The sequence below is a fragment of the Tiliqua scincoides genome, chromosome 7 (assembly GCF_035046505.1).
Source record: "Tiliqua scincoides isolate rTilSci1 chromosome 7, rTilSci1.hap2, whole genome shotgun sequence".
NCBI classification, from domain to species: Eukaryota; Metazoa; Chordata; class Lepidosauria; order Squamata; family Scincidae; genus Tiliqua; species Tiliqua scincoides.
The window spans coordinates 2,748,489-2,772,188 of NC_089827.1; the positions used below are offsets into that span (position 1 = coordinate 2,748,489).

The following is a 23,700-nucleotide window of genomic DNA, read 5'->3' on the forward strand; positions in this document are numbered from 1 at the left end:
TGCACAAACGACTTATCTTTGATTGCTGCCCTCCTGTCTCTGTCTCCCCTATTGCCTGCAAACTCTTAACAAGAAGCAGGAAGAGCTAACAGGAAGTGGGCTGGAGGGCTGAAAGCAATGCAGTGTTAAGCTGTAGGAACTCTATGATAAGAGGGCTGCAGTCAGATAAAGGTAAGTCCGATCATGGGGGGGGATTTGTGAGCCGTGGATAAGTGAAACCGCAGATACGGGGGGGGGGGGGAATGCCTGTGTTCTGCATTCACAAAGGTCTAAGGGAATTGGATTCTTAACAGAAGATTACTGAAAAATCAGATGTCCTCTGCACTGAGGCCATGGAGACTATGTCTTTTACTGCATGCTTTTAATCTGCTGCTATGTATTTTATCTTGTTTTAATTGTTATAATTTTCAAAGGTTTTCCTTTTCTCTACAATGAATAGAAATGTAAAACTTTTGATTCTTTGTCTGAATTGTTTTTTAAGTGTTTTGTATTTTTAACATTTATTTGTTTCCTTGTATTTTAACTTGATTGTTAGCTGCCTTGTGTGCCCTTCGGGGAGAAAGGCGGAATACAAATCTAATAAATAAATAAAAAATAAAAAAGTGGGGGATTACACTTGTCTTCAGAAACTCAGAGTCCATCTATATGTTACAAGAATGAAGTGCTAGAATTCTGAATTGTATCATTTCTAATCCCATATTTTTAAAGTGTCCAGATTTAACAAAAAATCTCCCTGCATGTAATGAACTAGCACATTGGGGAGAAAGGTTTGGTTTAACTTAGCATCTTTTTCTGTTGTGCTGATTTACTACATGCTAGAAATTTTAGACTACAGGTGTGGAGTAATATTTTGAATGTTCCCTCATGTACTAGGTTGGCACTGTTCAGAATGCTATCACCTCACTCTGCCAACCTGCGGGCTCTATTAACTCTGGCATTTCATTAAAAGTGCACGCGGCCACTTTGAATAAAACAAAATGAGATTCCTGTGCTGTTATGTCACCATTCAGACAAAGAATCAAAAGTTTTACATTTCTATTTATTGTAGAGAAAAGGAAAACCTTTGAAAATTATAACATGTAGAGGGACAGGAAGTGTGCTACATTAAGGCTGCAATCATAACCTCACTTTCTTGAGAGTAAATCCCATTGAACAAAATAGGAATTACTTCTGAATAGACCTGATTAGGATTGTGCCTTAACACTTCCTGCTTTTGCGCATCTTATGCCACATCTAAAGTAAAGACTTGGGCAACTTTCCTTTGGAGAGATACACAAGCTTTTCCCATACCTGGAATGCACACATATCACCACAGATAAGATGCATGACTCCCTGCACTGGACACAGGGCAGGGGGGGGCCAGGGCGGGCTTTGCCAGAGGCCTGAGGGGGGACATGATTAAGACATATAAAATTATACAAGGAATGGCTAGAGAGATGTTCTTTTCCCTCTCACATAACACCAGAACCAGGGGACATCCACTAAATTTGAGTGTTGGGAGAGTTAGACAAAAGAAAATATTTCTTTTCCCAGCGTGTAATTAGTCTGTGGAGCTCCTTGCCACAGGAAGTGGTGATGGCAACTTGCTTAGATGCCTTTAAGAGGGGATTGGACAAATTTCTGGAGGAAAGTCCATCACAGGTTACAAGTCATGATAGGTATGTGCAAGCTCCTGATTTTAGAAATAGGCTACCTCAATGCCAGATGCAGGAGAGGACACCAGGATGCAGGTTGGGTCTTGCTGTCTTTTGTGCTCCCTAAAGCATTTGGTGGGCCACTGTGAGATACAGGGAGCTGAACTAGATGGGCCTTTGGCCTGATTCAGCAGGGCTCTTCTTATGTTTTTATGTAGGCTATAAGCTCAATCAGGAGCCCAGGTCTACCCAAGCAGGTAGACCTGGCCTCCAAGTCCAGGTGGGAGCCCAGACCCAGGTCTGCCTGTCCAGCAAATGTCCACAGAAGTGATAAGCTCAAGCAGGTGCCCAGGTCTACACAGCATGTAAACCTGGGCTCCAAGTCCAGAGGGGAGCCCAGGTCTACCCACCCAGCAAATGGCCACAGAGACAATAAGCTCAAGCGGGAGCCCAGGTCTACCCAGCTGGTAGGCCTGGGCTCCAAGTCGAGAGCTGAGGTCTACCTGCCTGGTTGACCTGGGCTCTGAAGGTAGTACTCATGGCCCCCTCCCAAATACAGACACTGGAGCCACCCCTGGTTCTAAGGAGATTCAATGCAGAAAGCTGGGAGAATTCAGCTCAACCAGGTAGATTCAATACATTCAAATCTTATGTACTTTGCTTTTTAAAAGTACAGTGGTACCTCGCATAACGAATGCCTCGCGCACTGAAAAACTCGCAGAACGAAAGCGTTTTGCGAAGTTTGGTAACTCGCACAACGAATTTTTATGACCCGTGCTTCGCAAGACGAATTTTTTTTTGTTTTGCTTTGGTTTGTTTTAAGGGGAAGATCTTCATGTCAGTTTATGATCCCGTCCACCCTAGTAAGGGGAGGATCTTCATGTCAGTTTATGCAAGTAAGTCCCATTGTGCTTGCTCCCAGGAAAGTGTGCACAGGATTACAGCCTTCAAGCTCCCCACTCAGCATCTCCCCCTTTTTGAAATCCTCAGTACAGTATGTATGCCTTTAAAGAGCACTTAATAAACACTTTGTAAACCAAATTTGACTTTGTTCTGACTTTTCTTGCCCATAGGAATGCATTAATTAAATTTCAATGCATTCCTATGGGAAAACGCGCTTCGCAAAACGAAAAACTCACATAATGAAAGGACTCGCGGAACGAATTAATTTCGTTATGCGAGGCACCACTGTAATGAATATTGTAAAAAAAAAAAAAAACTAGTGTTCCGATGACGTTACTGTATATGACTAGCATATCGTTCCTCTTGCTTTTATGTAAATAAATTTTATTTTAATATGTATCACTGCATCAGCAATGTGTCATCGACAAATGTTATATAGGTACTAGATAGGCACTATATAGGTGTTATATAGGTGATAGATAGGTGCTAGACAGACGCTATATAGGTGTTAAATAGACAATATAGGCATTAGATAGGCGCTGTAGAGGTGTCAGATAGGTGCTAGATAGGTGTTAAATAGGCACAATATAGGCGTTAAATAGGTGTCATGTAGGAATTAGGTGCTAGAAAGGTGCTATATAGGTGTTATATAGGCACTAGAAAAGCTTTAGATAGGTGTTAAATAGGCACTAGATAGGCGTATAGATGTTAGAGAGGTGTTAGATAGGCGCTAGATAGGTGCTAGATAGGTGTTATATAGATGTTAGGTACTATATAGGTGCTAGAGAGGTGGTCCATAGGCACTAGATAGGCGCTATGTAGGCGTTATATAGGTGTTAGATAGGCACTAGAAAGGCGCTATATAGGTGTTAGATAGGCACTAGATAAGTTTTAGATAGACGCTATATAGGTTAAAGATGCACTGGATAGGCGTATAGATGCTAGATAGGCGCTATATAGGTGCTAGATAGGTGTTATATAGATGTTAGATAGGCGCTATATAGGTGCTAGAGAGCTGTTAAATAGGCGATATATAGGCATTAAATAGGTGTTATGTAGGTGTTAGATAGGCACTAGAGAGGCGCTATATAGGCACTAGATAAGCTTTAGATAGGTGCTATATAGGTGTTAAATAGGCACTAGATAGGTGTTGTATAGATGTTAGAAGGTGCTATATAGCTGTTAGATAGGCGCTGTATAGGTGCTAGATAGGTGTTGCATAGGCACTAGATAGGCATTCTATAGGTGCTAGATAGGCGCTATGTAGGTGTTACGTAGGTGTTAGAAAGGCGCTATATAGGTGTTAGATAGGTGTTAGATAAGCTTTAGATAGGCACTATATAGATGTTAAATAGGCACTAGATAGGCATTGTATAGATTTTAGGTGCTAGATAGGTGTTGCATAGGTACTAGATAGGCATTATATAGGTGCTAGATAGGTGTTAAATAGGCGCTACATAGGTAAATAGGTGCTATGTAGGTGTTAGATAGGCGCTAGATAGGTGTTAGATAGGCACTAGATAAGCTTTAGATAGGCACTATATAGGTACTAGATAGGCATTGTATAGGTGCTAGATAGCAGTTATATAGACGTTAGATAGGTGCTATATAGGTGCTAGATAGGTATTGCATAGGCATTATATAGGTGCTAGATAGGTGCTTCATAGGCACTATATAGGTGTTAAATAGGCACTTTCAATACAAATACTACCTGCATCACAGTGATATGTTTTACTTTTGCAGGGCTGCAAGCCTGTGTATTGCACTGCTGTGTAAATGTAAGGGCCTGTTATTTCTATGCAGTCAAGACATTTTTACATGGCATGCAGAGATGCATTTATTCTATGCCAATTATTGTCACATTGCTTTACAGATAATGAATGCATCTTTCAAAAAAAAAAACCCAAATTATTTTCATGAAATTTGGGGGAGTTATGGGTATTTGATGTTTCTCCATACTTATCCTTTCATTTTGCCCACCAGTATAGATACCTGACATCATTGCCCCCCTTGAAAAAATAGTTGCCGCCCCCCACCACCACCTCTAGAATCCTGGCTACAGGCCTGACTGGACATGACACACCCACAAATGCAAAACTTATTCTTCTCTTTTCCCTTCATCTACCATATAGAGGCAGTTCTCTCTACTCATAGATTTGCTCCCCATGGATTCACTTATTGCAGGGAGCAGGATTGCCACATACCTCTCTGTAATCACAGGGTGTTATCGGCAATCCATGGCAGTGTGAAAGTCTGGCAGAATGCCAGTGCAGACCTTCAGAATGCAGCAGAGACTTTCAGAATGACATTTCTGAATAGCAGGTAGCTATAAAATGGCAGTGAAGGTCTCCACTGAAATTATCTGTGCCGTTTTAAAGCTCCCCATGGTTAATTTAAAGCTGTGCTATTTGCACACTCCATCCTGGTATACTGAGGGTCTCATGTTGGGAGGTTAGTTAGCAGCATGTCTCCTCCTAGCAACTCTCCCTAACCCCACTGATCCCATAAGATCCATAACTCCCTATCTATGGGTTACCAGGAACCTAACCCCAGTGGTTACAGGAAATTGACTGTAGATAGTAATGTCAGAGGCAGCTTGAGAAGAGAAAAATCCATCCTGCTGGATCCTTAGAATCAGTCCTACTTTGGACTCCCTCTGTGGAAGACAGAGTGAGTAAAGGAGGAGGATGCCCACATCCTCAGAAGGATCTTGCCCTCTGTCTGGCATGCACGCATTCATGCACTTCGCCTGCACATAGCCAAAATGTCTGAAACATTGTAGGACGACCTCAGACATCTTGTCATCTATTTAACCTTCATATTGCAGAGATTCTTCTGAGATCAGGGCTTATAATGGGAAAGGTGGCAAGAATATAAAGAGTGGGTGAGCAGGAATACAGCCCCTGTTTCTCACATCAGGAACATTTCTTCTAATGACTGTCAGGTGTGTTGTTTGCAATCAGGCCTTTGGCTGTCATCCCTTTGGAGGTTTGCACCTGCTGCATTAAAATCCAGTCCAAGTAACAGACTAAGCATTTAAGCACCTGAGTCAGGAAGACCCACTGTAAGTGGTAACAGTTATGTATGTGCTTAAGCACCTGATCAAAGCTAAAGTTTTACTGGCCTCCTCATCTGCAGTGTGTCCCTGGATTGCATAACTATCTAGAGGGAAGCCGAGATCACCAGCTCTGCAATGCAATGGACTCTTGGGACAGCATAGAAAAATGAAATATATAGAACAGCATGAAAGCAAGGCTGCTAGGTAATTTCACACTTTTAGAAATTTCTCCATGTAATTAAGCAGCCTGACTGTCCCTGAAAATGTAACTATGTGGAAGAAATAACCTGTGACTTGATCCTCTCCAGAGACCATTGCTGTTATTCTTTTCTCCAGCAATTGTAGCCAGGAAAAGGCACTTGTTATCTAGGGGAGAAACCCAAGTCAGAACTTCCTTTGTTTTTGTGGTGGCATCCCCAGGATCTGCAGAACCACTCATACAGAGTGGTACACTTATACATAGAGTAGCGGTGTGTGTGTGTGTGTGCGCGCGCGTGCGCAGTAAGTAGTGCAGGTGCCGCAACATGCTGTGCAAGCAGCCCCTCATTCTCTGTTGGAGTCATTCCAGGCAGCGACAGTAAGGCACTGGAGATGCAACTCAGCATCTCCAGCACATTGCCTTAGCTGCCTGGAAAGGCTCTGATGGTGAGTATACCGGGTAAGATGGTGGAATGCCTCATCAAAGATAGGATCTCAAAACACATAGACGAACAGGCCGTGCTGAGGGAGAGTCAGCATGGCTTCTGTAAGGGTAAGTCTTGCCTCACGAACCTTTTAGAATTCTTTGAAAAAGTCAACAGGCATGTGGATGCGGGAGAACCCGTGGACATTATATATCTGGACTTTCAGAAGGCGTTTGACACGGTCCTTCACCAAAGGCTACTGAAAAAACTCCACAGTCAGGGAATTAGAGGACAGGTCCTCTCGTGGATTGAGAACTGGTTGGAGGCCAGGAAGCAGAGAGTGGGTGTCAATGGGCAATTTTCACAATGGAGAGAGGTGAAAAGTGGTGTGCCCCAAGGATCTGTCCTGGGACCAGTGCTTTTCAACCTCTTCATAAATGACCTGGAGACAGGGTTGAGCAGTGAAGTGGCTAAGTTTGCAGACGACACCAAACTTTTCCAAGTGGTAAAGACCAGAAGTGATTGTGAGGAGCTCCAGAAGGATCTCTCCAGACTGGCAGAATGGGCAGCAAAATGGCAGATGCACTTCAATGTCAGTAAGTGTAAAGTCATGCACATTGGGGCAAAAAATCAAAACTTTAGATATAGGCTGATGGGTTCTGAGCTGTCTGTGACAGATCAGGAGAGAGATCTTGGGATGGTGGTGGACAGGTCGATGAAAGTGTCAACCCAATGTGCGGCGGCAGTGAAGAAGGCCAATTCTATGCTTGGGATCATTAGGAAGGGTATTGAGAACAAAACGGCTAGTATTATAATGCCGTTGTACAAATCTATGGTAAGGCCACACCTGAGTATTGTGTCCAGTTCTGGTCGCCGCATCTCAAAAAAGACATAGTGGAAATGGAAAAGGTGCAAAAGAGAGCGACTAAGATGATTACGGGGCTGGGGCACCTTCCTTATGAGGAAAGGCTATGGCGTTTGGGCCTCTTCAGCCTAGAAAAGAGACGCTTGAGGGGGGACATGATTGAGACATACAAAATTATGCAGGGAATGGACAGAGTGGATAGGGAGATGCTCTTTACACTCTCACATAATACCAGAACCAAGGGACATCCACTAAAATTGAGTGTTGGGCGGGTTAGGACAGACAGAAGAAAATATTTCTTTACTCAGCGTGTGGTCGGTCTGTGGAACTCCTTGCCACAGGATGTGGTGCTGGTGTCTAGCCTAGACGCCTTTAAAAAGGGATTGGACAAGTTTCTGGAGGAAAAATCCATTATGGGGTACAAGCCATGAAGTGTATGCGGAACCTCCTGATTTTAGAAATGGGTTATGTCAGAATGCCAGATGCAGGGGAGGGCACCAGGATGAGGTCTCTTGTTATCTGGTGTGCTCCCTGGGGCATTTGGTGGACAGCTGTGAGATACAAGAAGCTGGACTAGATGGGCCTGTGGCCTGATCCAGTGGGGCTGTTCTTATGAGTGGAAGGGGCCTGCTTACACAGTGCATTGGAGCACCTGCATTATTTACTGAACACCCCCCCAGCTATGCTACTGCTCTGTATGAAGCAAATTATACAAGCCTAGGAACATATGGAATCCGTTCACATCATATACATGTGTTTCGCTTGGTCACTCATTCACTATCTGACTTACAGCTGTATAAAAATATGTGCCTTGTATCAAGTGTGCACAAGTATGTTTTTCAACATTACTGTCTTTAAAATAAAAGCAAGTGGTAAGCAGGGGAAAAAAACTTTAAGCATTTCAAAGGGACTAGCGGCAAAAGATACATACATCTTTTGCATATTCTCACGTTAACACTGCATATATTCCACAACTGGGTATTGTATCAAGTACAAAACAATAAACACATGTGATGAGAGCAGCTTGTAGATCTTTGTATTTTTGTTACCTAGATTAGAATATTGGACTGGCAGATCTTTTGTTTACAGATCCTTCTTGACTACCCTTTCTCAGTGTTCAAACTTGCATGGCATAATGTATTAATATTTATTTCAATGTGTGTATTAATATTCATACTAATGTATTAATCCTCTGGTGCCAGCAGTTGGAAATTACTGAGGCAATGTACTAATGTATTTTTCATTAGCACTAATGGTGGGATCTCTGGATTGGAGCCTCTGAAATATTCACATAGGCACCAGAGGACTCTCTTTACCTCATCCTCTCAGCCATGCAGATTGAAAACCCAGTTTCAGAAGGATAATGACTTAGAATGTTGACAGTAGCTTGCTGGATTTTATTTGATTTTTTATTTTGAATGATTGATTAGCAAAATGCATTGTTGGAGTTGAAAAAAACGGTATTAAAACTAAACATAACTTCAGCTTGAAGAGAGGTACTCATATTAATTTAAAAAGCAAAAATAACTAGCGATGGACAGATTCTTCTCACCCCAGTCCACATCAGAAATAATTCAAAGGAACTGCACTAGATGATTGATTGTCCTCCAGATGTATGCCAGCATCTTTGGAACGCAGAATTGGGTGAGGTACACAATAATTCTCAAAGTCTCATCCTCTACAGGTTGTACAGTAGTGTATTACTACAGATAAACTAATGAAGTCAGTTATAAAATTATAACCACTCTCCGATATTATCAGAGAGGTTGCAAATTTTGAAAAGCTGGAGCAAACCCATATTATTAGGCGGCAATCCTATACACACTTACCTAGGAGTAAGTGTCACTGAACTCAGTGGGCCTTATTTCAGAGTAGACTTGTATAGGATTGCGCTGTTAGTCAATTAGCCAACTCTTTAAAGTTACAATGGCTATTACAGCAGTGGTTCCCAAACTGTGACCTGTGGCTCCCCAGGTTGCTGTGGAAACCAGCCAGGAAGAGCCTTGAAAAAAATCCACCACCCTATACAATGTATAGGATTGTAGCCCCAGTGGGGGGCCACGGCTAATGGCCAGTAGGTCAAGGAAGCCACCAGTCGAAAGAGTTTGGGAACCACTGCATTACAAGAAAACCATGAAAAGCACCCAATTTAGCTATACAAAAAAAAAGCTATATATATCTATATCTAGCTATCTATATCTATATCTATATATATAATTCCTATATATGTAGGAACTCATCACCTAGAATTTCTTTCCATGCACCTGATAAAATGGACTGTAAGTTTTACTGAAACAAACTTGTTAATCAAAGGTACTACAAGGTTCTTCATTGTGATGAGGAAAGGTATCTTTATAAATAAAACAGAGTAATTTGGTTATTCAATACGTCGGGGCCTGTGTTTGCTTTATAAAAATATTGTCCCCAGAGTTACAACCGTGGCATTTCAGTTCTAACTGCTGTCTTCAGTCTGCAAGTTATTATCAAGCTCAAGTAGTCTGTGCTCAAGCTCAAAACCTGTGTGCTTTTCATCTCTCATTAAAGTCCCACATTTGCTTAATTATTTTTTAAAGGCTGATACAACACACAGCACATAATGCACAATTAGTTACAGTAGGTATAATGTGATACCACAGAGACCTTGTTCTAAACAAGATCCAGGGCCAGTTGTTGGGGTGCTGTGTCCATTTTGTTGTTAATTAAAACAAGCAATTCAATAGGTCCACATTATTGACTGATCTATAGCAGTTCTTGCAGTGAACCCAACAAGAAGAAATTCATATGGAGAGCCCTGTGTGTGTTCAGAACAGAAGCAGGTCTTTCAATGAAAATCAAGTGCAGTTTATTTAAGTAATGGGTGCAATCAGGACCAGTTTTAAGCCCATTGGACCAACTGCTCCCAATTGTATCCTGTGCCTAAGGGGGCTCCACTAGGCACAGGATAAAATAAAAATAAAATTAATAGGTATACAAAATCATTTCACAGTCACTATAACAAGGTGCTTTGTAACTATTGACTTGTCAAAGGTAATCTACACATTTTGTTTGTTTACTTCTAGAGTTACATGTATGCAATATTAGATTAAAATGTGCTTAGATCCATTTGGTCCATTAACTTTTTAAGCGCACATTTGGATTCCTTTCCATTCTACCACAGGGATATAAAGTCTATCATAAATTTATTTATTTCTGTCTCCAAGATTCTACAGACTTGGCTGTGAACCAAGGACTCCGTCAAAAATGTTTCCAGTTGAGCCCCGCAGCGCCTAAAACCGGCTCTGGGTGCAATCATTCTGAGCCCAAATATGTAATATACTGTAATAATAGAACAAGAGACTTCATGGCCAAGGAAGTGGCAGATTTGGTTCCCAGATTTAAGACAGAAAAAGAAAAAAAAAACTGTAGGCCCAGCTGTTGATGTACTTACTGTGGCAATCCAAGGAAGCAAATTATTTTGACTTACCTTCCTCAACAGAACAGCTGCTACTCCCATTCTATAGACAAGGAACTCAGACGGACTGGTATAGGCCACTTCTTAAGTTCATGGCTGATACAGGATTTATGTTCACTTTCCACAAATGTTAGATAAACCATCGTACCACCTTCAACCACAAGAATGAAAGATTAGGCTGTCTTGTTATCATATACACGCTTTGGTTTTATGAATGTCCTTTATTTCCTGTACCACTTGCTGGCAGATTACCCACAAAACCACACACCTCTGCTTGGGATAAGCATCTTGAATTTGAATAACTAGTGAGTCTTGTGCCATTTGTCTTTTGGGAATCTTTATTGTGAGGTTGTTGTTTTTTTGTAAGTTCTCCCTATGGAGTTGCAAAGTTAGTTCATGAAACCATTTCTCCCCTGTTGGGTGCATGCGTGCACACATGATAAAAACAACTAAGTTTACACCATCGTTCATAAAGGGGAAGATATACAACACGAAGAGCTCAGATTAGCTGTAGAAAAAGAAATCAATCACGTTGTATCTGAGGGAAAAAGTACAAAACGTTTCATACAGCATCTGTTGAAAATTTGTTTAAAAGATGGTTGAAAAGGGTAGATAAAAAGTATCCTGCATTTTGTTCAGCATAAATTGCCTTGGTATGTATTTGATATCATGAAATTTTATATGAAGTGCCCCCCCACCCCCAATTCTCTATTATAGTCCTGTACATTATTTCCTTGAAGGGCATTTTAGATTAACATACTAAAAATCAGATAAATTCAATTTTTATAGAAGAGAAAGCTATGCAGTCATCTTAAGATATTGGGGGATCACACTACTGTGGATTAAGACAACTGAGTTTTTTTTTATTGCAGGGGTGGATGAGTTTCTCTGGGCACAGCTTAGAAGGATCTTTATGAAATGGAAGGATCTTTGTGAAGTCCAATAAGTGGCCATCAAAACAACCATGCTTTGATCTAGCTACATCTTGCAGATGAGTTATCTGAGTGAAGAGCCAGAATTTTTTTCTCAAAAAATAATAAATAAAAAATAATTCCCCTTTCCCTTCAAAGCCTCCCACCCCACCCCACTCCTTTTTGGCATGGCTGCACCAGCAGGGGAAGAAGGATAGGATTGGGCTCTTAGTCTTTTCAATATTTTGCATTTATTTTGTTGATTTAATTTAGTCAGTTAATGGAATCGCATTGTGCAGGTTAGTTCCAAAATGTACTATATAAATAAATATGCATTACATTATCTAGAGGTTTGTGCCAGGCAAAACACCTTTGTTGATTTATAGAAAGATTATCTAGAATTTTTTTAATAATCAGCACATGGAAATCAAGGCAACTCAAGAATATTTGAGATTTTCCTGCTCCTTTCCTGCCAAAATCTCTCCTTTCTCCCAACAATGTAAGCCTTACTTTCCCTTGATGCGCAGTGCCGTTTATGAATGTCTCTGACTTAAGTTTAATTTAATATCTGTCCCGAAAGCACCTGAAGGTGACTGTCCAGTTAGAGGAGGGCCCTTGTCTCATTGAACGTGCTGAGAGTTTTGCTTCTCTGTGCAAGTCAAGGTGAAATTTAAATAGAGTCTGTGCCTTCCATTTTAAGGACACATTCCTTTTGCTGCCAGGAAGTTAAAGCCAAATCCCCATTAGTATGCCAAAGGTTTAATGCCCTTTAAATCTTCCTTTTGCCATAGTAAATTTCTAGTTTGTACCAGCAGCTTCTGTGCCCATTTACAGACCATAATTTATTGTTCTGGATCAGCAACATCTGTGTTATGGGGGGGGGGATTTTTTTTAAATTGTCTGAAGCAGCTGCTATTTCTTTATGACCGCAGCCTAGAGGCCTTGGTGAAATTAGTTAGTTTAAATGGGCAAATTCTTTTAAGGCGGAGTCAGTAATGTTTCAGTGGCTTAACTTGCTGGTTTTCAGACAATATTCCAACTTGCTCTGGGGTACCTCAGAAGCCTTTTCCCGGGTTCCTCAACGAAAAGTGATGGCAGGCGAATTTTTCTGAAAGTCAGTTGCCATCACTACCTATCTTTCCCTGCAATGTCTCCAGAATCATTTGCAATGGGCAGGAGTAGAAAGGATTCCATGAAACTAAAAAGCTTGAGTGAAATAAACAGTGAGAAACAAAAATGCTAAAGTCCACTTAAGAACATAAGAAGAGCTCTGCTGGATCTGACCAAAGGCCCATCTAGTCCTAATTCTTATATCTCATGGTGGCCCACCAGGTGGATCAGGGAGCACACGGGACAACAAGATCCATGCATTGTGTTGCCACTGCCTTGCACCTGGCATTCTCAGGTAGCCTACTTCTAAAACTAGGAAGATGTGTATTCCCATCATGGTTTGTAACCTTGATGGACTTCTCCTCCATCAAATCTATCCAATCCCTTTTTATAGGCGTCTAGACCAGATGCTACCACATCCTGTGGATGCTACCACAGGTGGATGCTACCACATCCTAGGAGTTCCAATTATTAATTACATGCTGGGTAAAGAAATAGGGTAAAGAAATATTTCCTTTTGTCTGTCCTAACTCCCAACACTCAGTTTTAGTCCCCTGGTTCTGATGTTGTTCAAGAAGTTCTTGAACATCCCTCTATCCACTCTAACCACTCAATGCATAATTGTATACAGGCAGGTCCCCATGCTCACAGATCTGGTATCTGCTGTTTCAATTATCTGTGGATTGGGGGGAGGGGATGGACACCCATGCACACTTAAAATCAACATGCTTGCCTTGAAGTTGTGTAAACTCCATGTTGCATGAAGATTATATCCTTTATATGCACTGCAATCAGTAAACCACACCTCCTTATGTACCTCCTTCTGCATAGGCCTCAAGTGTCTGTCCTAACTTTATGTGAAAAACTAGTCATTTAGGTACACCTGCCTCAGATTAACCCTACTGGGTATATTAATGTTCCCAATGAAGAAAAAAAACATAGTTGTCAGGATTTATTTTTTATTTTCCTTGGGTTATCACTCAAGATGTGTATAGGTGCATAACAAATCCTAATTCCTGTACCAATCATTCTTTTTTCAGCACAGATTGCTTGTCAAACACAGTCTTGACAGCAACTGAAATGGCAGAAAGCTATCTGGATTTGTAGTTTAGGATAAACATGTATCAAATTGGGGATTAGCAGAATCATGAGCTGAGCCAAATTATTATTGTCTGTGATCAAATCACAAAATTGTTATTGCTGTTTGTTATCTAAAGCCTGAGAGAAATTCAGCATTTAAAGCCCTTTTTGGAAATTAAAGGTTGAGGGAGCTGGATAACATTTTAGGGCCCAATCCTGCCCTTAGAAAAGTCGGAAATGTTTTATTCTAAAGCTGGTCAAAGCTGTAAAAAATCATTCCATAGTTTATCTTGTACATTACAACAGCAGTGAAATTGACAAGCAGTATAGCAGCTGCAGTGAAAGTAGCTACCAGAGCAGCCACCTAAATTGTTGGCTTTCTTGATATGCTTTAAGCCTCTCACTATGAACTATTTTACATATTATGCCAATGATTCTTAAATGCTTTGAGCTCTGGCCACACTTCCAATTTTCTCTGCGCTCTGAGATCTGCAAAGAAGCACTAATCATCTGTTTCTTAGGCGGGCATAGTAAGATGGTTCTACAATGTCATGTGCATGCTGGCATCTGCGGAGTGCAAGGGTCTGTGAATTGGGGCAGAAATCCCTGCACAGGCATCTGATGAATTGTACTGTAGTCCAGCAGTTCCCACACTGTGGGTCCAGCACCTAGCAATGGGTTACAACCCAATTTTTGGTGGTTTGCAAAACTGACAGGACAGACTGGGCTATGTGCATCAAGGGTTAAACAAGCTGCTACTTGGAAAGGGCACTGCTGCCCAATCCTTATTATAGGCACACTCCTTGGCATTCATAAATCAGGCCACAGCAGCCTTTAGGGTGGTACCCCACCCCCATAAAGGGGGGGGGAAGAGGCTTGAGCGGCTAGTAAAAGGAAACACTTTTTTTAGGGCTCATAAAGCTGGGTGAGTACTGATAGAGTGTCATTTTAAAAAGTGGGTCCCTATGCTAAAAAGTTTGGGAAACACTGCTGTAGTCCATTAAAGCTTATACTGAAATAAACTGGTTAGCCTTTCAGATTCAACAAGATTCTTTCTTGTTTTGACAATTAGGCTGTCACAGGATACATCCAGGTCCCACATATTGGGAAAAGTCGTAAAATGAAATAGCAAATTAAATTGGGGCATGGTGCAAATGGAGGGGCAGTCACTCCTACAAATCCAAAAGGGATCAATTACGATCCTTTGCATTAGATGCAAAATCTTGGTGTGGGTAAGTATGTTTCAGTGATTCCATTTACATAAGGACTGTATCTCTACCTGGAACTTTGCATCCTCCTCCAGCTGAACTGCGGAAGTGTGTTGCAAAAATAATACAAGTCTCCAGTACAGTACTTGAAAGGAAATTGACACAGTAGAAGACGACTGCTGGAACTTCCTACTGCTCAGGGAAGTGGGGAACGTGAAACAGATTTTAGTAGAACTCTCCTGATTCTGTCTACAAAGCTTCGGGTGAAAAGCATTATTTGAAGCCCAGTTCTAACATCCTTCTACTTCCATGTGCAGGAAAAGAATTTGGATTGGTTCCCTCGAATGAGAGCCATGTCCCTGGTCAGCAATGAAGGTGACAGCGAACAAAATGAAATCAGGAACCTGCAGGAGAGGCTGGAGTCCACCATGAGCCTGGTCAAGCAGCTCTCTAGCCAACTAGCTGAGCTGAAAGAACAGGTGAGCTTTTATTTTTCAAAGTCAAGTACAGGTTGAGTATCCCTGATCCGAAAAGCTCCAAAATTCAAAACTTTTCAAGCGCCTACAAGTAACGCTTCCCTGGCCCTGATCATCGAAGCAGATCTGCCTTTGCAGAACACCCCACATTCCCAGGCAGGCAGGAATCAAAAGACAAAAGGCGCACTTCTCAAAAATCCAGTGCCCTAATAAGTAGCGAAAGAGGGCTCCAGCACGCCTAGCAAGAGAAGGAAGTTCTAGACCACACCCACCTGCCTTCCAATGAATCTCTTCCCCAAGAGCTCTTGATTCTGTAGCACTGCCGAACTTTATCCATGCCTGACTGGGAGGCCACTGGGAGCACCAAATATGTTACTCTGAGCGTTTTGAAGGAAGAGTGGATGCAAAAATCTGTGACTAATAATCCATTTTATAAATAAATGCCTATTATCTAAAACTTTTTTGTAGCTCCTAATATGAGATATTATTATTTATTAATTATTAACAGTATTTTTGAAAGAAGAAATAACTTATAATGCAATGAAAACTACTGTGTATTCCAGGAAGTCCATCCTTTTAAATTTTGTGTTAGTTGCACACCAGAACTAAAGCAGCTTCAACAAATATGCGAGTGTGTCCTTCACAACCAGTAATTAAAATTTGCACTCAGCAATTATAATAGGCCTCCCACTAATTAATCATCTAAGGGCACAATCCTAACCCACTTTCCAGCACTGACCTGAGGGCAATGCAGCTCTGAGGTAAAGGAACAAACAGTCCCTTATTCTGAAGAGACCTTCATGAGTGCCACCCAACTGCAGGATGCAGTTGGCATCGCTGTGCCAGTGATGGAGAGTTGGTTAGGATTTGGGCATAAAGCTTTAGTGGGTTAATTCACTGATTTAATTAAGTCAAAGCTTGCTGTTCTGGTTTTTATTATGACACTGTAGCACTAATTTAGCTATGCTGGATGGTGTGAAATATGAGATATTTGCACAGAGAGTTGCTGCCAGGAAGAGGAAATTGCCCTAAATAAACTCACTAACAGTGGCCTTCCAGAAAACCCCATAGATTTAAAAATAATGACTCAATTTCAAAGGACCCCCTTTTCCCCCATAGCTTTTTAGCATTAAAATAATCCCCCTTACTGGTTTTCCTCATCTCTGAATCTTGGGGGAAGAAGCCACCGTGTCATGCTGGCAATCCAATTGCAGGCCTCTCTGCTTGAGAACAGTCATGCGCTCATCTCATCTTTGTTTCTCCCTTTCCACCTTTAGATGACAGAACAAAGAAAAAACAAGCAGAGGCTGGGCTTCCTTGGATCAAATGCACCACACGTGAACCATCACATGCCACCACACTGACACCATGGGGGGGAAGCCGTGACTAGCCTTTCATCAGGGTTTCTCGCTTGATTACAGAATGGAAAAGCTCCAGTCGGGAGCTCTGAACAGTACCTATTGTTGCAAAGTTGCAAACATCCGCGTGCCAAGATCTCAAGTGGTTTAGCGCTTGGAACAATTTGTAACTGTTTTCTTCACGGTCGAAAGGAGCCCTGAGCTCACCAGTTGCAGATAACAAGGGCCTCTTCTGCATTCTTTCTGAAGGCCCCCCCCCCTCAAAAAAACCTGGCTTGGGTTTATGATTTTGGACTGCCAGCAGATGTATAGGCACAGAACAGAATTTGGCTCTGTTGCTTGGAATGCTGTTGTAAGAATCCTTGTAAAACTAATGGACCAACCAAGGGCTAGAGAGAAGTTTATTAACACAGAATGCAATAGCCTCATTCAGAATCTGCAGAAGTTGTTGCATTTGCTGGCCAGTATCATTTGTCATATTTTGCTTGGCATTTGCTCTCTCTCTGTCTCTTTTTTTAATTACCATAAATATGTCATTGGAGAAAGCAGTAATGTTACATCAAGTTCATTTGCATTGGAAAGTGAACAAAACCATCTTCAAAAAAGATTTTTTTTTTTCTGTTTAAAGGGGGAATCGAAAAGCTGTGATGCTGAAAGGATTCTAGCTGTCAGCTGCCTGCAAGTCCTTATTTATAAAATAGAGCACAATGAGACTGCAGCTGGAAGAACTTGAAATTTATGCACATGTAACCACTGACAACGTTAACTGGAAGAGAGTGCTTTGCTTCTGGACCTAGACATTCCCTATAAATGTGGCCAATAGTGGAGATTTCACATGACAGTGGTATTTACCTGTGTTTTAAAATTCACATTTTGAGGAAACCATTAAGGAGAAAATAATATATTTTATGACTAGCCTTAGAGATTAATCTAAAGAGGTAAACAGCTTTAAGATGACTGTCTAGAAAGAATTGCAATGATGTCATTACTGTCCATCCCCCACAGAGAGAAACAACTTGACTTAAAGGTTGCTCCATTTCCTCTGGGATCCAGTAATCAGCAAGGATCCCTTAGTGCTCTGAACTAACACAGGAATGGATTATCTCAATATTATCCATTTTCTGGTCAGACTGTAGATATTGTTGGAGATAGGAATTGGTCAGATGTAATATTGATCCAGATTGCCGTTCCTATGACATTCTGAGCAAGATCAGGTTGGGATTTTGAGGCAGGGACATTATTATTTTTATTTTTTTTACTGCACCATAAGAACATAAGAAGAGCTAATGGCATCACTAGGGTTTGCATCCCCCAGTGTGGGAGGCTAGCACGGCACCCCTATGATGGCCCTCCTCCCATACAGTGGGTGGGCAGTGCCCCGGAAGTGGGCATGGTGATGTGCCATTGCCCTGATCCTGCTGGTTTTTTGGCTATAACTTTTGATAGACTAGAGATATTTCAATGCAGCCTGTTCCACTGCGTTCTGCATGAAAATACACGTCAAATGATATATAACATGATGGTATTATTCAAAAATACCAAGATTTAAAAATTTTGGCCAGTAGTGGTGTCACCCCCAATCCCGTGCACATCACTTTGTGCGGCCTGCAGCCCAGTAGCAACACCACTGAGAAGAGCCTTGGTGGATCATACCAAAGGTCCATCCTGTCCACTTTCCTGAACCTCACAGTAGTCTACCAGATGCTTCAAAGAGCACGCAAGACAACAAGATCCCTGCACTCCCTGGCATTCTGAGGTAGCTTACTTTTAAAACCTTGAGGTTACATATCCATCATGGCTTGTAACCTGCGATTAACTTTTTCTCCTAGAAATCTGTCTAATCCCCTTTTAAAGGCATCCAGGCCAGATGCCATCACCACATCCTGTGGCAATGAGTTCCACAGACTAATTACATGCTGGGTAAAGAAATAATTCCTTTTCTTTTCAACCTCAGATCATTTAATGAGCAGATTTCCAAAAGCACAAATGGGAGTAAAATACACCTGAATCACATTGGTTTTCTTGGTCTTCCCTCTGTGTCTGCCTCTGACATGCAAATACTGAGAAAGAATTGAACAAGTACTTGTGATATTAGTCCACATAAAGAAGGTATTTCTGACTACATGTTTTATAAAAGCACATCAGGAGACAATTAGTGGTACTGGAAAGTTGGAAGAGACAATTCTCTCTCTTTCTCTCTCTTTCAATCATCTCTTTATGAATTACCAATTCATTCAGGGTGATTTCTCAGTTTTGCCATCATATGGTGGGATTCTACACAACACTTCTCAACCATCCCACTAGCTTACAGTAAGGTTGTGTGCATTGCAACAGTTATATTTTATTCACAGTTTCCCATTTGAGCAGCTTTTGTGATTTGCATTTCACATCTCTTATTTTTTTTATAGTGAATTGAGGAGATTGAGAAAGATATCAAAGCCAGATCCTTTTAGCATTATAGTCTACTGGGTTTATTGATATTGGGTTGAAACTCCATCTCTAGAGCTGCAAACATGGGATTAAAAGACTGACTCTTTGTTATCAAATCACATATTTTTTCATCATAGCCTTTTTTTCATTTTAACAAGCTAGGACTAAATCCTCCCCTTTGGTCTAAAGCTTGTGAAGAGGTGAAACAGATGAATGGAAGATCAGAAATAGATTATAAGTGCCTATACGTATGTGAAAATTAAGTGCCTTGTTCTCTCCTGCCTGGCTCCTGAGTAAAATCTGCCCTAGTTTAGGATCACGTTCTCACATATCTGTCTGAGAGAATGAAGCCTTACTGAAAAAGTACTTGTAGAGAACAGAAGCCAATGTATAGCACTAGTTCTGTCAAAGGCGCTAGGTTCATTTCCCAGCATCTCAAGGGCAAAGGGTCTCATGCAGCAGAATTACTGGTTGAGTCCTTAGAGAGCCTTTGCCAGCCAGACTAAGTGCTGTGTATATTATACTTGGGGCTATGCCATATGCTACATTAGAAGTCAACACCCTTTCAAAAATGAGCATTTACATATTGCTAGCTCATAATAACATATGATGGGCAGCCCAAGCTTAACCTGCACTGGAACGGGCAGGCAAAAATGCCCAGGCAAAAATGCCCTGCAGGGTAGGAAGCGCTGTCACTGCCACTAAGTTGCCACCCCTCATTATGGTACTGCAAGGACCAGTGGTGTAGCGAGAGGGAGTGCAAAGCATTAAGTTTTGTAGGGAGCCCCTCCCCCTTCAGAGCCATTCCAGGCAGGCAGAGCAAAACAGAGGTATTCACTTCCATTTTGTTCCCACCGCCTGAAATGGATCAAAGGGGAAGGACCACTTGCACACATAGGTGAGGCTCCCTGCAAAGCTCAGTGCTTTGCACCCCCTCTAGCTACACCACTGGCAGGGACTTAGTGGTTCATTTACCTTCAAGTAAATGTCAGAAACCACCGATATACTGTATATAATTGTATGGTCACAGATTGTAAATATTTTACCCTTTAAAACAGGGCTTAAAAAAAAAAAAAAAAAAAAAAAGATGTGCAGAACCAGAATTGACAACCCAATTACAAAGACTTCATTTAAATCAATCCTCTTTTCTAAGGCCTCAAGTCTACAATTATTCATTGGATAATTGTTGGAAAGAACAGAGTTCCAAGGGCGTAGTGAAACTTCTGTGAGAACACAAAGTGCAACAAAAGCAAGGCTGCTCTAGTCACTCCAGTGTTAGGGAAAGCTTTTCATAGGCAATTTATTTCTTATTTGGAGCTTCCCTAAGATTTAGGTGAATGGGGCAGTTCCGAACTCATGGAGCTTCATATCTAGGAAGCTGCAGATCATGGTGAAAGTCTCAGGTGGCATCTTTAACTAAAATGAGCATATATACTCATTTATGGAAAGCAGCAGGCAGGCAGAATTGCTGTTTTTATGCCCATCTGTATATGGACATTGTCAGATGTCACTTAGACAGTTTGTCATAATGGCGCAAACATACGCAGACGTGGGGAGCAGAGAATGTTTAAAGTCTTAGAGAGAAAATGTAGATGTAAAACTATTTGACCATTAAAGTCTACATAAGCAAAGATGCTCATTGCTGCTGAATATAACTTTTAATAAATTTTTTCTCATTTTATACATATTTGTGTCTGTTTTTTGTGTAGTCTCATGCACATATTTAATGTGGTACGAACATCCTCTTCTTTAGACCTATAGAAGGACAGTTCTAGATCCATGTTCTGGAGGCAGATTCTGGAGTCCCCAAAGTTGTTATTTAGCAAGAGGTAAGAAAAAGGGAGAAAGAGCTGGAGACAGGCTTCTCTTAAGCATTTTCTACTCTTGTTTTATGTCCATTTGACCCATTTTAGTTTGTGTGAGATACAGTTGCCATCAACAGCCACTTCTACTCAATGGGGACTCCACACAGCTGTTGCAACATATGAACGTTTGTCAGTCTTAACCCACAGGCCTGTACCATTCAGGTTTTCATTACCTCTGTGGGAATGTGTGCACCACCACCCCCCTTTGGCCAATGATCCAGCATTCACATTTGCACAATCTTCCTTCTGAGAGAAGACGGGTGCAAAGTAGGACTTGAGTAGCTCCGCCTTTTCTTTGTCACCAGGCACTGATTGGCTATTCATATCTAGCAGCATTCCCACCTTCTCATGTCTCCTCTTCCCTGGGGCATATCTAAAAAAGGGCTTTTTCTTGCTCTAGACATCCCTGGTCAGCCTCAGTTCACACTGAGATTTAGCATTTTATTTAGCAGCTTACCTGTTCTGTTTGTGTGTCTCACCTTACAAGCAGGAAGCCACAAAGCACAAAAGAAATTGCCTTAGAACTTTGTAATCTCAGTGCCTCTCAGTTGTTACAAACATTTCACTTGACACAGCCCCATTCATATTCTTTTCTCTCCTCCTGCCTTCGTCCGCTCATCCCATTCTCTGCTCACACAAGCTTGAGAAATCAGCTATTTAGAATTCACAGAATGGAACGCAGAGCTTCAGAAATCAAATCGGAGTCAGGAACGGCAAAGCTAAGACCGAGTGCTTGCCCCCAATTCTTGCCGCAGCTTGTATTTATGCATCTCCCCTAAAGCCAATCTGAAGGATCGAGCCATTCATGCAATCTGTGATGGAGAGGGCAAGTCAGTGGACTTCCTCCACCAATTTTATCCCTGCCGAATTTATTAGCAGTATGCAATACCATGTCCTGGTATTTAAAAACCAAATGAGATGTGTTATTTTACCAGAAAAATGTCTCTCGTTATAGTTAGAAAAATGATGTTATTCACCCTGCTCAGAAGTAAGCCCATTGTGTTCAGTAAGACTTAGGTTTCAATCCTATCTTACTGGAAACAAACGCCTCTAACTAAGGTGGATAACAATCAGATCTCTGAATACGCACTGCAGAGCTCCGAGTGTGGTGCAGAGGGTGAAACTACGGTAGTGGAGGTAGCCCGGCACCTGGAGACAACTGGGTGTTTTCTTTCTCCATTGCTATATTATCACCAAGTGCGACCCTTTTGGATGATGATGTAATCTTAAGTGTCTTTTATTCCCCCACTAAGGAACCCACAGGAGCAATATGCAGTCTTGGCATTGCAGTCAAAGCAGTGCTACGTCTAGGCACAAAACTGAAACGATATGGAAGGGGGAGCATTTCACAGACTAGAAAATACCACGGGCACTATGGAGGATTTTTCTAAAACAGTCCAGAGGACTCCAAAGGCTGTTTCTGGGCCCCACCAGGCCATGAATCTATTGGCTTCAGTTGGCTCCAAAATGGCCCACATAAGCTACCAGACGTGACTTCTGGTCAAACCGGAGATCGTATCCACAAATTGGAAGTTATTTCCAAACACTTCTACAGGCCATTCCTAGGCCCATAGGGGCCAACAGAGTGGATTGTGGACCTAGGTTGACCAGGGTGACCAGATGTCCTCTTTTTTCAGGATACGTCCTTTCTTTTAGCCTCATATACTGGAAAAGAACTTAAATGTTCTCCTTTTCCCTGTGAGCAGCCCCTGAAGGCAGTGCAGAACCTTCATGTAATTAATTATATGCAATATAGTTTTTAATTTAATAATAAGTAATATAGTGTTTAAATTAACAACATGAAATCAATATAGGAGTGTTTTCAGCTTTTATGTTGTCATGTCCTACATTTTTCTTGGATGTCCTACATTTTGGAGTGGCTTGTCTCCTTTTGCAGTTATGACATCTGGTCACTCTGGGCAGTGACCTGGAAGTGGCCCCTGGAGGCTCTGGAAAAAACATTGCCACGTTACAGCACATATCAGGATGCACCTCTGTTCAATCCATGGATAATTATTAAATCCACAGATACGGGATCCCTGAATAAGGAAGGTCCACTATATTTATTCCCACCTCTTTCCAAGACAGATTTTTTAAAGACACTTTTTCTTCCAAGCTTCCTTAGATGTCTACATTTTTATAAACAACTGAGCTGGGACTTGCAAAGAGAAGTGAACCCAGACCCTCTTTGCTGAAAAAGAAATCATTTTGGCTCCTCTTTCTTGTCTATCAAGGGGTCTAGGGCAGACCTTCTAGGGCAAACACTGTCCGAGGTGCTGATTGGTGGGCCTCAATCCATGCTTCCAGAACACTTGTGGCTGTGTGTTCTGTTTCTATCCAAGACCTGGGACAAATTTTGCACCCCATAGGAGGTGCTGTTTCAAGTAGTCCCAGAAAACAGACAAAACTGGCCTAAATCCAAATACTTCAGGTGAACATGGTTGGAAGTTGGACTGTAAATATTTTGGAGTGGTCAAAGTTTCGATTGTGTGCATTACCCCTCCAAATGTCAAAGTCACCACAATGCTGTTTTTCTAGATTTCAGCCAGCTTTGGATCACAGCAAGCAAAGCATTCATAAGCAAAATTCCTCTCTGTGCTGCTCAGACACAAATCCTAGAGATACTAATTTCCATGGTCTATATGGAAGAAACAGCGACACTGTGGGCTCTCAATGCAATATCGATCCAAGGAAGGTATGATCAGAATTGCAGTCTGCTTGTTTTAAG

At 41.5% G+C, this 23,700-nt stretch overlaps 1 protein-coding gene and 1 long non-coding RNA gene across 4 annotated transcripts in view; one reads left to right on the forward strand and one right to left on the reverse strand.

Annotated features, from left to right (window-relative positions):
• The window catches only part of LOC136657200 (uncharacterized), a 49,858-nt gene extending 33,230 nt beyond the window's left edge, over positions 1-16,628 (reverse strand). The window contains exons 1-2 of the long non-coding RNA XR_010794742.1: positions 16,468-16,628; positions 10,547-10,685 (exon numbers count right to left, since the gene is read on the reverse strand). This is a non-coding gene — a long non-coding RNA (uncharacterized lncRNA). The remainder of the gene's footprint in view (positions 1-10,546; positions 10,686-16,467) is intronic.
• The window catches only part of ITPR2 (inositol 1,4,5-trisphosphate receptor type 2), a 215,222-nt gene extending 194,434 nt beyond the window's left edge, over positions 1-20,788 (forward strand). For all 3 annotated transcript variants that reach the window (XM_066633900.1, XM_066633901.1, XM_066633902.1), the window contains 2 exons: positions 15,161-15,322; positions 16,597-20,788. In XM_066633900.1, coding sequence (XP_066489997.1) covers positions 15,161-15,322; positions 16,597-16,683 — 249 coding nt within the window. In that variant the 3' untranslated portion in view covers positions 16,684-20,788. The remainder of the gene's footprint in view (positions 1-15,160; positions 15,323-16,596) is intronic.
• Positions 20,789-23,700: the final 2,912 nt, after the last annotated feature.